This window comes from Kogia breviceps, chromosome 3 (assembly GCF_026419965.1).
Source record: "Kogia breviceps isolate mKogBre1 chromosome 3, mKogBre1 haplotype 1, whole genome shotgun sequence".
NCBI classification, from domain to species: Eukaryota; Metazoa; Chordata; class Mammalia; order Artiodactyla; family Physeteridae; genus Kogia; species Kogia breviceps.
Genome location: NC_081312.1, coordinates 174,193,395 through 174,207,346, shown reverse-complemented (window position 1 = coordinate 174,207,346; position 13,952 = coordinate 174,193,395). Strand labels below are relative to the sequence as shown.

The 13,952-nt window shown below is 39.9% G+C and overlaps 1 protein-coding gene across 14 annotated transcripts in view; it reads left to right on the top strand.

The window, feature by feature from the left end:
- The window catches only part of NEBL (nebulette), a 353,899-nt gene that overhangs the window by 317,721 nt on the left and 22,226 nt on the right, over positions 1 to 13,952 (top strand). For 9 of the 14 annotated variants that reach the window (XM_067030375.1, XM_067030380.1, XM_067030379.1 and 6 more), the window contains 5 exons: positions 1,296 to 1,388; positions 2,597 to 2,701; positions 3,681 to 3,852; positions 4,993 to 5,085; positions 6,327 to 6,476. In XM_067030375.1, coding sequence (XP_066886476.1) covers positions 1,296 to 1,388; positions 2,597 to 2,701; positions 3,681 to 3,852; positions 4,993 to 5,085; positions 6,327 to 6,476 — 613 coding nt within the window. The remainder of the gene's footprint in view (positions 1 to 1,295; positions 1,389 to 2,596; positions 2,702 to 3,680; positions 3,853 to 4,992; positions 5,086 to 6,326; positions 6,477 to 13,952) is intronic. The other 5 variants (XM_059057855.2, XM_067030385.1, XM_067030381.1 and 2 more) reach the window with 4 other exon arrangements.

Genomic DNA, 13,952 nt, shown 5'->3' with positions numbered 1-13,952 from the left:
CACTGCTGTGGCCTCTCCCGTTGCGGAGCACAGGCTCCGGACGCGCAGGCGCAGCGGCCATGGCTCACGGGCCCAGCCGCTCCGCGGCACGTGGGATCTTCCCAGACCGGGGCATGAACCCGTGTCCCCCGCATCGGCAGGCGGACTCCCAACCACTGCGCCACCAGGGAAGCCCTACAGTGTGATTTTTGTTTGCAGGTTATTGTGCTTCCCTCTTATCTGGTCTTCCTTCATGCTTGTGGTTTCTGTGGTGCCCCAAAGGCTTAACAGTGGCAGCTTCTGGCATCTTGGCCCTACAGATACGCTTTCCCAGTCCCTTTCCTACATATATATACATATTCTTGTTCTGTAGCCTTTCCGGCCCTGTCTTCCACTACCAGCTGTTGTCACTTTATTTTTGGATGATGCTGGGGGAAAATTATAAAATGTGCCTGGCCGAATGGGTCACATGGGACAGGTCCATTTGGGGGGCGCTTGTTGAGGGGCTGTCAGTGTTTACTCAGACGCCAACTCCTGGCCTGCTCTGCCTCCTTTCTGTTATGTAATCCGTGGATGCAGTTCACTGAGAGAATCCTTTTTTGCTGTCTTTAACATCTAAATTGGGTTCTTTGGAAGAGGAAATTTGGAAATCTATTGGATTCAAAGGAATCTTTTATTCTTCAAGCCTTTAAAGTCCTTCTGACCAGATTATAAAGGAAAGGCAGTTTCTTGTTTGGCACTTTTCCCTGACAACTATATTTTGGAGAAGTAGACGCTCACTTTTTCCCGATATATTCAGAGTCACAGTTGGTGTAACTCTGTTAGTCTCAAAAGGGAACGTGATTCTGGAGAAGGAGGGATGGAGCGGTGGCAAGAATGCTGGCCTCGTGGGTGACTGTGGTTACTACTTAGGCATCCTGGCAAAAGTTCTGCCGCAGTTAATTACTAAAGCTATACGAGTATAGCAGCATTCTGTATAGGTAAGAGTACCTTAAAGTAATAGTCATGAAGACATTTCATATCATACTCCTTTGTGATAAAATGCTTATCATAGCTTTACCAACGGTATGCCCATATAATGAGTACATTACTAGTGATTTCATTCACAGTGATTCACTGCTAGGGAATGAATTAAAATAGAATGATTTAAGATGCAAGCATTTTAAATATGACTAAACCTCTGATAGCATCCTTTTCTTTTTTTTTTTTTTGCATAGCTTCCTCTCCTTGGCTAGCTCTTTAAAATAAGTACTATGAGACTCTTATTTAGGTGAATTGATTCACAGTGCTCTGCTTTTTGTTTTCTGAAATGATAGGTTTATTATAAAGGTCAGCTGGGAAGAGCTACGGCTTTAAGTATAACTCCTGAAATGGAAAGAGTAAAGAAGAATCAAGAAAATATTAGCTCGGCAAGTTGTTTTATTCACTTGGGGCTATCACAAAGGACATGTCCTTTATATTATTTACTTGCAAACCTGTTTTCTCCTTGTGAAAAGAAAATCGGTTTCCAAGAAACCTTTGTAATATATGCAATAAGTACATGTATTATTTCAGATGACTTCCAAAAGCTGCCACTGTTTTCCAGATGTGACCAACACTTACATTTAAAGTTTTGTCTTAAACTGTATTATGTTCATTTAAACAATGATTCATGTTATTTTAGCCAGTGTCTTTGAAAGTAGTAAAGTCTTTGATGTGTAAGTTAAACAATTGTTATTTTACAGATGTATTCCATTGAATGTGGATTGTTAAATCCTCTCTGCAAAACAAAATAAGAAATCACTCATTACTCCAAAGTAAGGATTTAGAGGGAAAAAATATCTTTAAATATACTTAACACAGAATTCAGTTACTCATTAAAGTCCCTTGGTGCACATCGGTGTCTTATTCGGGGAGTGTGCTTTCTCTTAGGAAATACCAGGGCTTCCGTTCTGAACGCACATATGCCCTCAGGTCTGCGATAATTGGTATCCTAATCTTATACATAATCAGCTTCACAAATAGCAGTGTTCTGATGATCAGATGTCAATAAGAGCTTTATGCCTAGGAATCAGCATTTAGGTTTTACAAGGCACAGCTCTCTAGTGGTATTTCTGTCCAGAGATGCTGATTGTATTCAACATAAACTACCCTTTAACTGGTGGCTGCTTAGAGAGAACCTAAATTTGTTACTTATTGATTCTTGTCGTCTGCAGTGGGCAAATAAAAGGACACAGAGGGATGTTCTGTATGTGCTTTTTCAGTGTTATGGTGGGAAATGGGGAGATAGAGAAATGGAAAAGTAAATTTAGGTTCCATTTAGCTTTGGATTTTCCTTGTTTAATTTAAGTGTGATAACCACTTTTACTGACACATTGTTAGTGGATGTGGGTCACGCATTTGTTTTCAGTTGGTAGAGAGACTTAGGTCATCTTGGCTGCAGCCTTTAAAGGAGACCATCGAGAGTAAAATTTTAGATTGTTATTCTAGAACGAAATGTAATTCACCAAACAAGTTACCTGGGAAGTAATTCATGATACATTGTATATGTTTCACTCGGGAAGCTTGAAAAAGTTAAGTAATTTTTTTCAATTAGAATTGTCTTATTTTTAAGTATGTTCTACTATTTACTTTGCAGGTAAAATATACTCAGGACCAGAGACAGATGAAAGGTAGACCAAGTCTGATTTTAGATACACCTGGTCTCAGACATGTCAAAGAAGCTCAGAATCATATTTCAATGGTAGGGTCCAACCAGGCCCTCCGTCTGTGACTAAAACATACTAAGGAATGACACCACCCAATGCACTTGAAGGCGTTGTTCACCATTAATCTGGAAAACTAACAAAGCATGGAAAGGCCGATGGGCCCGTCCTTTGGGGGGAGCTTTCTAATCACACTGAAATGTAATGAAAATATTTAGTCTAATAAAATAATTTTTCTCAGTGATTCTTGGGGTGTGTTTTTTATTTCTAACGTGACTACTGTAAATGTACTTTATGAGAGATATTTGCTTGGACTTCTTTTCAATTAATTTTAAGGTTGAGTTTGGTGTGTTGTTTACATGTTTAAAGAATATAAAAATACGTATTTTTTAAAAACAGTTTCATGAGATGTATTTTATATACCATAAAGTTCACCCATTTAAAGTATACAATTCAGTGGTTTCTAGTATAATTTACAGAGTTGAACAACCATCACCCTAATCCAATTTCAGAGCATGAAAAACATATGTTTTGAAATATATATGTTTTTGTAATTATGTACAAAAACATATATATATATAATTATTTGTAACTCCATCTAATTTTAAATAATATGGCTTTCTTGAATAATTGTGCAGAAATACCTTATCATTTTCTTGCATACTAAAGTTTAAGAGAGAGGATATTAATTTATACCTAAGTGAGTTCGTTTTAGGAAGTAACCAGGATTTTTAAAATATATCTTTTAACACTTCTTACTGATATACATGTTTGTATATTAAAAGAGCTGCTAACCGTGATGAGGAAAAACATTGTGAAAACGTCAGCTTGATTTCTGATCCTAGGAAACTGAAGTTTCAGACATTATTTTTGGAATAATTGGGAAAGGTACATCCATGTCGAAAATAATCTAGATGCAGTTGGTACAGTGACAACTGTCGTTATATCAAAAGTTTGTGAGTTGTGTAACAGTCAGGAGATTTCAGTTTGAGTGAACACGGTCTTTCCCTTTTTCAGGTGAAATATCATGAAGATTTTGAAAAGACAAAGGGAAGGGGCTTCACTCCTGTTGTGGATGACCCCGTGACAGAGCGAGTGAGGAAGAATACCCAGGTTGTCAGCGATGCCGCCTATAAAGGTGTCCATCCTCACATCGTGGAGATGGACAGGAGACCTGGAATCATCGTTGGTAAGCTGACGGGCCTGCTTGGCAAGCCTGCACAGTCAAAAAGATCGTGCTCGCCCTGGCTTTAAAATTCGCTTCCTAATTCATCAGACTCCTCCCCAAATGCTTGAGGTGGTGCCCAGGTGAAAGCGGACCACAGGTAATATTGTCTGCACCATGTTGGATGGGATTCGTGGCCTTTGCCAGCTATCACTGCAAATCCATTCTGTTGTTGGACGTTCTCTGTCTTTAATAACCTTCTGGTCTTAAGAGTGTGTTCCTACTTGTTATACGAAGAAGAAGCCCACGTATCAGACATGGGTGATAATGAAGGTTGAGCAATTGTTTGGTTTCCTTTTAGCCTATGTACTGTATAATGGTACCACAGACATTGTCTGCAGGGGCGACATAACAGAAGTAATCCCATTTACGTCCTTTTACCGCAAATAGACGTGCCGGAGAGATTCTGATGGTTTCCGCAATATGAATAGCTTATATATTTTTTAATATTATCTCTGAACTGGGAGAATCGAGAGCTGTCGGAAAGTCTCACAAGTCAGAGAGGAAGGAACCTTTCATTCTGCTGTTCCTTCTTGTCAGCCTGGGAGAATCTTAGGGACATAGTGTTGAATGGTGACAGAGCAAGGCTTATACTAAAATCTAAGGCAGGGCTGGACAGGAAAGTTACTAATTTTCAATTTGCTCAACATTTGTTTCTGTTGTAGGGGGAGAAGTTTTTGATTTTGATTTTGTTTTCTTAGACAAAAACCTTTTAGTTGCTTCTTATGAATTACTCACATGTCCTTAATCAGGAGTTTTAACCCAACATTTTACCTGTTTCAGCGTGTGGAGAGCACGAGTGGTGAGGCCTGAGGGTTCAGGGACGCGGGGAGTTGCCTGGCGCGCACGTGTGTTGGGTGATGATTCACAGGCTCCCCGTGGAAGGTCAATGAACCAGGCAACTTAAATTTGATCACAAAGTTTTCTTAGCAAATCCAGTGAGTGTGAATATCCCTTTGTTCTCTGAAGTAGGCTGCACAGTGGGTTTGCCTATTACATGCTTGCTTTTTGCATACGCCCCTTTTCAGACTTTTGCTTGACTCTCTTGGGTGCTGACTTTTCTTTATTCATTCTTGATTTGTTGATTTCTTCCTTTGGTAAAAGACTTCAAAGTTTGGCGCACAGATCCTGGCTCCATCTTCGACATTGATCCCCTGGAAGACAATATTCAGTCTAGAAGTCTACATATGCTCTCTGGTACTGCTTGCATTTTGAGTTCCTCCCCATTTACGTGGTTTTGTCCTCAAAGTGAAGCTACTGTGAGCTGTGGCGGTTCATTGTGCCGTTTGTGTAGTGTGAATTTTTAAGTTTGGGATTTTAAAAACTGAAAAAGTTGCTGTGCTGTTTAATATACCATTAATCATTTATGAAAACAAAACTTGCAAAAGGGCTTTTTAATATATCCTAGATTAGTTTGTTCTAGATTTACTTTAAAGGTGTCTAGAGCTTACTTACATCTCCTTTTTATTAGTGAATATGATTTTAGAGGTTTTCTGGGCTTTCAAATGCAGCCATTTGGACTGCACTAAACTGCTAAGACATAAAGGAGATTTGTTTCATGAAAAACACAACATTTTAAAGGTATAGTTCTTTAAAGACTTCTTTAATTTAAAGAATTCTGTGTGAAACAGTGGGGAGATTTTCTATATAGTATCATAAATGTCTTAAAATAGATTTTCAAATATCCTTAAATTTTATCTCTGAGTTTTTAGAAAATGCAAAATTTGTAGTTTACCTAGGAAGTTTATTTGACTTTTAACTTAGACTGCATGTTTATAATTAAAAGCAAAACCCAAATGGTTGGGATGTTTGGGTATAGTGATAGCATGGGTTGACTTTTCAGACTTTCATACCACATTTAGCAAAGCGAAGATTTGACAATTATGCAAGTATTTTCAAAATATAAATAGATCTATCATTTAGGTCTTACTCTGCCCCCTGATTTCTAACTCCACGTTTAATTGTTGACATTAACAAAATTGAAAGCCCAGGGCAAAGTAGGGATTCTAATATTTGTAGAGTTAATTTGATCCACATAATCAGCCAAATTGTATTTAATTTTCTAAAAAATAAAGGCAACAAATGCTGTATCCTTGGTGATATTTGAAAAGAATTATTTATAACCAAACCTTTCGTTTGATAGAAGTTTACTAGTTTGCCAGTGTTTTCTTAGTTCTTGTCAGTTTCCCATCCCTCATCTCCCTTTTAAAATTTAGACCAAAAATGAGTATAAACGATCTTTAAGTCATTTATATAGTTGATGCAATGTGTGCTAAAGTTTGGGAATAGGTGACTAGAATTTCTAATACCTGAGCTTTTGGATTGTAATTTAATAAGGGATTATTTTTCTTCCTTGTTAAATTTTTAAGTAATTTTTTTGTTTCCTTTGTTCTTCAAGTCACTTAATCACAAGTATGAATATTTTCCCTCCAATATAGAAAAGGCGAATCTTTATAGGAGACAACGGTCTCGATCTCACTCGAGCAGTACTTTTGGTACAGGTCTGGGAGATGAGAAATCAGAAATATCCGAGATATACCCTAGCTTTTCGTGCTGCAGTGAGGTAACAAGACCGTCTGATGAAGGAGGTATCAGACGTTAACCACTCTCAGAAATTTTTTTTGATGTGCCACAAGCGTGTCTTTAACAAATTTGTCACTTTTGCGCAAACGTTTGGCCTGGGTGTATCTAAACTTTTAAAATTATGTTTAGAAAGTTGAGTCTTTTTTTTTTTTTAACTACTAATTTTCATTTTTGCATGCTTGTTTTTCCTGTCTTACTTCAATGTTTTTGCTACAAATGGATCTTTAATGACAACAGGGTCTTGGGATCTGCTACGTGAGTTTGTTTCACCGGAGTTGTATGTGATGGATATACACAACCAGAGTGGAAACTTGAGTTCTATGGAGTTTGTATCTGATTTCTATTAAGGAAAATCAATCTTACAGTTACATTTGAGTGGCTAAGAGGTTGCTATGAATTTGTGTGTTTAAATATTGATATATAGCTGCAGACTGTGTTAGATCTTGCCAAAAAGAAATGGGGTATGTGCTTGGGATATGAGATTTTTTTTAATGGAAAATACTGTTGATTGTTAATAATCTTCTCTATATTTTATATAACCATACTTTTCCTCTACCTTCTCCTGTTTTCTGCATCCAAGCTGGTGGGTTAGGTCTAGAAATTGGTAGTTGAAATTGTTTTGGATGTTAACTGCTCCTTCTGATAAAGCTGTTGTTAAAGGTTGAGACTGAGGTATAGCTACGGTTTAGTGACATGGGGAGGGAGAGAGTAGTGAGCACAGAAGAACAAAAGGAAAACTGAATTTCCTGTTCAGCCAAAGTCCATAGGGCTGAAATCCCTGAGGCAGGAGATTTTGAAGTTGAGCAGTTTGACATCTTGGGGGAAAATGTAATGGGACTGAGGACCTGATGAAACTGAAATCTCTTGTAACTGAGTAATTGTTTTTTGCATTCATAGGAAAACACCTATGAGAATAAAATCAGGTATAGTCAGTACGTCTTAAATTACACATTCAGACTGGCCCTACCTTGGTAGAAAGGTTTTTCTTTTCTTACATTTCAGATTTATTGAGGTATAACTGACATATAAAATTGTAAGATATTTAAAGTGTACATCGTGGTGGTTTGATATATGTGTACGTTGTGAAAAGATGTCCCCCCACCTAGTTAATTAACACATCCATTACCTCACTGATTTATCGTTTTTCTTCTTTCTTTTCTTTTTTTGGGGCAAGAACACTTAAGTTCTACTCTGTCAGCAAATTTCATTTATACAATACAGTGTTATCAACTATAGTCACTGTGTTATTCTTTAGATCCTTGGACCTTATTCACTGTATAGCCGAAAATTTGTACCCTTTTACCAATCTCTCCCTATCTCCCGCACCCCCCAACCTCTGGCAACTGCTACAGACATGTGTCTGCTTATCTAACAAAGGATTCAGTAACTTTTTTTTTTTTTTTGGACTTAGGGTTGTTGATTTCTCCCTTCAGTGTCCTCTGTGGCTCTAGAGGTACAGAATAATGTTGATGCCTGATGAGATAAATAAAACCCAAAGCAAATACGAGAACAAATTTCGATCAACCTTATTTAACTTTACTCAGTTCAGTGTACTGGAGCTGATGTCTCTCGCAAATGCGACGCACCTTAGTGTTTGCTTCGTCAGGGACCCTTTTACTTCATGTCTGTACACACAAACAAGGCATTCATTCATTTACTCACCAAATGTTTGAGTGCTCTTTGTACACCAGCCAAGAGCTCGGATCTGGCAATGCATACAGCATTGAGCAGCAGAGATATGCATCTGCTCTAAGGGGCTTGGAGTCTGAGGCGGGAGACGGGAGACCCTGACATTGAGCAGATACTTACCCAAGTGATATGTAATTATGGACTGAGTAAGTGCTCTGAGGGGAGGCCATGGGGGCCACAAAGGGGGGGACTCCATCTGGCTCCAATGTCAAGGAAGCCTTCCCCAGGGAAGGAAGATTTGAGCTGAGATGTGAATGCTAAATGGAAGTTAACTAGGCCAAGGGGGCTTTGGGAAAATAATGTTTCTCCTTGAGAGAACAGAGCGCAGAAGTGGTGCATCAAAGAGATGTTCAAATGGAGGCCTCGAGCAGGCAGTCAGAGTCCACAGGAGGAGGCTGCACTGCAGATAAATGCAGAAGTCATCACCTGTGTCCGTGATCAGGTCTTGGATGAATCTATGCAGAGAAGGAGAATTTGAGACCCCTCTGGCAGGTTCCTCAGTTCCTTCCAGGCCAGGCTCACGTGTCTCCAGTTCCACTGGCTCCTCTAAGGCTGCATTCTAAAAACCTACTGCTGTTGGTTTATCTCCTCTTTCTCCTCTCAAGCCACCACTCCCCTTCTTCCTAAGTATTTCTAGCAAGAGGACCCTACACTATGCCAAACTGCATAAGAAAATGTCTCCATTAAAAGAAAGTACACATCAATATTTTTGCAGTTATACATGAATTTGGGCAAGAGTAATGAATGCATGATTAAGAGGGAATGATTACATTTTTTAAAATGGGGGAATTTCAGACCCCATGAAGGTGGTAGGGGGAGATTTTTTGACCGGAAGGAGTGTCTCAGTAGCTTCAATAATGCCTTGTAAGAAAAGCTGACTCCTCGGAGGCATTTATAACCTGTCACTCTCAGTTACCTGTTACAAGGCCTGTGTTTGGTGACATTTCCAATTTTGGAAACTAGATATTGCGGTATGAAGCAAAAGTAAAGATGTACCAATAAGTTTTATAACAACACAAGTGGTGGCATACCCACAGGGTGTCTGAGTTAATTCAAAAAGGTTTTAGATTTTAGAATATGCTCCTAATTTTATTTATTTTAAGAGAAGCACGTCACATTCTACTGATTGGTACTTGATGTCTGTCTGTATTCAAATGATCAGTGACGCGTCTAACCTAATAAGTCCAAAACCACCTTCCCCACAACATCTGCTGCTTTTCCAGGCTTCCCAGCTTGCCAAGTAGCAACTGCAACTTTCCAGATATGGACGTCAAACCCTTAGGAATCATCCTCCACACTTGTTTTTTACTCCCATCCACATCCAAACCGTTAGCAAATCTTGTCAGCTCTCCCGGGAAAAATATATCCAGAATCTGACCCCTTGTGCCCACCTCTGCCCTCGCGGCTTGTTTCAGCTACTGCCCTCTCTCCCTAGGGTCATCACAGAAGCTTCCAGATTAGTTTTCTGCTTCTGCTCTTGCCACCTCGAGCCACCAACCCTCTGCCCTGGTTTGTTCTCCACATGGCAACCAAAGCATCTCTTTGAAACACAAGTTACATCATGTCATTCTTTTTTTTTTTTTTTTTTTTTTTTTTTACAGTACACAGACCTCTCACTGTTGTGGCCTCTCCTGTTGCGGAGCAGAGGCTCCAGACACGCAGGCTCAGCGGCCATGGCTCACGGGCCCAGCCGCTCCGCGGCATGTGGGATCCTCCCGGACCGGGGCACGAACCCGTGTCCCCTGCTTCGGCAGGCGGACTCTCAACCACTGCGCCACCAGGGAAGCCCCATGTCATTCTTTTGCTACCATTTCATTTGGAGTATAACCCAAATCCTTACCATTGCCCTACAGGGCCTGCACCTGATATGGGCCCTGACTGCCACCCTGAACCATTTGCTGCCTTTTTTGGTAGACTCGTCCACTCCCGCCATCCTGGTCTCCCTGCTTTTCTCACACCTTCCAAGAGAGCGCCCACCCCGGGCCTTCACATCTGCTGTTCCCCCCTGCTTGGAACACTCCCCCTCCTGCCACACCCAAGGTGTGTGCTTGCCTGGATCCTTTTGGCTTCATGTTTCTGCTCAGATGTGACTTTATCAGAGAGACCCTCTCTAACTACCAGAGAGGAGACAGCACGCCTTCCCATTCTGTCTGGCCCTTTACTCTTTCTTCATAGCACTTGACACCTGAAATATGTATTTATTTGTTTATGTGCTTGTCTGCCTCTGCCTCACTGGGATAGACGCCCCACAGTGGCTGGGATATTGGCTATTTTGTATACTCCTCTATCTCCAGCTCTTAGAAAAAGCACTCAGCAAATATGTGGTGAATGAATGAAATGGTCAAATTAATATTTTTTTCCACTCATGCCACTTCAGTTTTTAAACAAATTGAAATATAATTGACATACAACATTGTATTATTGTAATACATTGTAATAATTGTAGGTGTACGAAAATTAATATCTTAAAAATTAGAACTGCATATATAAAAACATGTGAGTTTTTTAAAAAATTAAAATTCTATTGTGGAAGCCTTTCAAGAAAATTCTTCCGTTTGTGTTTTGATGATGTTTTGATATGTTTCAATGACATTAAAGCATAGCTGAAAAAAAAACCCCTAAAGTGGAAACATTCCCAGGGTATTTTCTTTTCTGGTTGGGAGGCAAAGAAGTAGTATCCATGATGTCTTGGTTGCTTTGAAATTTGGGGTCCCCTTTGAAATGTGTATTACACTGGGCCTTGGTAAGGAGGTGCTGAGTGACTCCATAGAAGGAGGAAACTTTCATGATGATGACAGCTGTTTGATGAAAACCTTTAGTGTCCTTAGTTAATCATATGCATTTATTTAAATACTATTCTAGAAATTGGAAAGAATTTTAGAACAATACTTGTTAGTGGTAAGATGAAGAAAAACAGGTAATGTTTGTATTGAGAGATGCCATCTTTTTTTCTTACAATTTTTAAAAATCTCATTAATAGCTTTTTAATATGAATTTTTAAATGTATTTACTTATTTATTTTTGGCTGTGTTGGGTCTTCGTTGCTGTGTGCGGGCTTTCTCTAGTTGCGGTGAGTGGGGGCTACTCTTTGTTGCGGTGTGCGGGCTTCTCATTGAGGTGGCTTGTCTTGTTGTGGAGCACGGGCTCTAGGCATGCGGGCTCAGTAGTTGTGGCTCGCGGACTCTAGAGCGCAGGCTCAGCAGTTGTGGCGCATGGGCTTCATTGCTCCGCGACATCTGGGATCTTCCCAGACCAGGGCTTGAACCCGTGTCGCCTGCATTGGCAGGCGGATTCTTAACCACTGTGCCACCAGGGAAGCCCTTTTTTCCAGATTTTATTGATTTCTTTAAATTTAGATTGGAATTTTATATGATAAAATGTGTTATGTCCTAGAAAGGTGTCCTTTAATGTTGGGCTGTCTTCCCGCCTTTGAGGTGGCGTGTGTGGCCGCGCGGTCCTGTGGCGGACGGAACGCTGTGCGGGGGCAAGAGGCCAACCCGCTCTCCCACTGCTTGGTCTGGGTTCTCGGGGGGTCACCCAACCTTACTAAGCTCGGATTCCACGTCTGTAACAGGAAGGATGTAGAAGAAGTAGCTTTTCTATTCTAAGATACTTTACATTTCCTAAGCTAAGTGCCATAAATTAAATAAACTCCTTTTTCTTTCTCTTCTTTCTATGTATGAGAATGTGTTTATGTCCTGAAGGTGACCTGTTTTACTTTTTGAGTTAAATGGCTGGGCAGTTATGAGAGTCATAGTTTCAGGGTCCTTTTTTCTGAGTTACAGGAAATTTATCTTGTTAGGACAAAGGGTTAAACAATCAGCTCATTTCCTTGAGGCAGAAGTACAAAATTTTCATCATTCACATTTGGTTTTCATGAGCATTAACATAAAAGCCTTCTCCTTTACATTTTTATCATCGTTTTAGTTATGCATTTCTCATGATGTATTCCCATCTTGCTTTGATTGCTGAATATTTTCATTGTCTTATGTGATTATTTTGGGCTTTCTTTAGTTTTTGGTCTACTTTCTGATGTATTACATTACCAAAGGGTTTGCATTTTCCATATCTACTGTGTTACTTTGATTCAATAAAGGAGGCTTTTTTATTTAAATTTCATCTAATTTTGTTTTGATTCTTGAATAGTATTATTTGAAATTATCTTCATTGCCTTTTGGTATTAGATTAGGTTAACTTATTTTCATTTGACACACAGTTTCTTGAGTGGAAACAATCTTGATGGTTTCTGCTTATTTCACTGTGAGGTTTTCTTTGATCTCCGTGTTTGTCTTGAGGTCACTTACCAGCAACATGTATTTGCCTTCTGGTACTGCTTTGTATTCCTTTGGTTTTCCTTAATTCATAGTGTTTTGTATTGCTGGTATTTTCATGTGTTTGCCATCTCACCCAATACTTACCCTTCTCAGTTTGAGCTTGTGTTCAGTTTTGCTTCAGGTATTTTATGTGTTCCTGTTTTCCTCCGGAGCATAAAGAGGATGGGGGTGTGATGGGGAGGAAAGCCAGATGCACTTTTCAAAGCAGACATTGTCAGTGTTCCAACCTTGTGAACTTTTCCATTTTGCTGTGAAAGAATCTTACTGGTATGGCCTAGTCCTGCCTTAACTGGTGGAAAACAAGTTTCTGAGTTCTAGGACAGCCCCAGCTGTGCTGTGCTTATAGCACCCCATCCCATGTAATATGTCCTCAAAAGAGGTTAGGTTGCAAGAGATGCGTCAGTACATCCTGGAACTCTCAGTTATTGTCCATAGGCGTGCCAAGAGGGCAGCGCACCAATTAGGTAGCCAGTAGCCCTGGTAAACACTCATAACTCCATCTGTTTATTTGCCAAACATTTATCCAGTATTTCCCATATGTGTGAGATGCTGGAAACAAAACAAAACAAAACAAACTATATATATATATATATATATATATACTTATTGTCTTCAAGAGAACTTGAGTTCTAGTGGGTGAACCAGATACATAAATCCGTTGTGCTCAGGAAGGCATTATGATAGAGTACTATAAAGAGTTAGAATTATCCAGGCAGAGAGCTGGGAAAGAAGTGTTTTAGGAAGAGAGGTAGCATATGAGAGAGAGAACACAGCACATTGGAAACCTGGTGTGTTTTGGCATATCTTGAGCCCAGGGACTGTGTGTCTAGGAGATGGGCTGAGGAAAGCCAGAACCACAGTGTGGGCAGTGCTGAGCCAGTGTCTCTTCAGAGACAGGGTTCTGCTGAATATGATTTCTGGGCACTTTTCCTTGGGCTTTATCGTGCAGGAGATTTAGAGGCTATTTAGAGGACCAGTTACCTAGACTGGTAGGTAATTGAGTCTCTGCCTTGGAAGTTTTAATCCACTTGGGAGCTTGTCTAAGCATCCAGTCTGCATTGGATGATTTAGACTCTACCAAGAGACTTGACTCCTTGTGCATCAGACAACCAGAAGGCCTTCTTATCAGTCTTCTGGAAGGGTTAATAGTGTAGAGACAGCTTTGCGGATTTTTATTTCAAACATGACAACCACTCTTACTGTTGACATTTGTCATTTGTGTAGAAGAGCAGAACCACTAAAACTCTTAATGGCTCCGAGACTCCAGACAAAATAGCCAACAGCTGGATGTTTAGTACACATCTTAAATCTTATGTCTGGAACCCAAATTTTATTTCCTGTCTTCCCCACAAAACAAACAAACAAACAAACAAACTTGCCTTTGTTCACCATCTCAGCTGATGACACAATCCTTCACCCTGCTGCTCCGGCAAAAACGGCGGCACCCTCCCATTACCT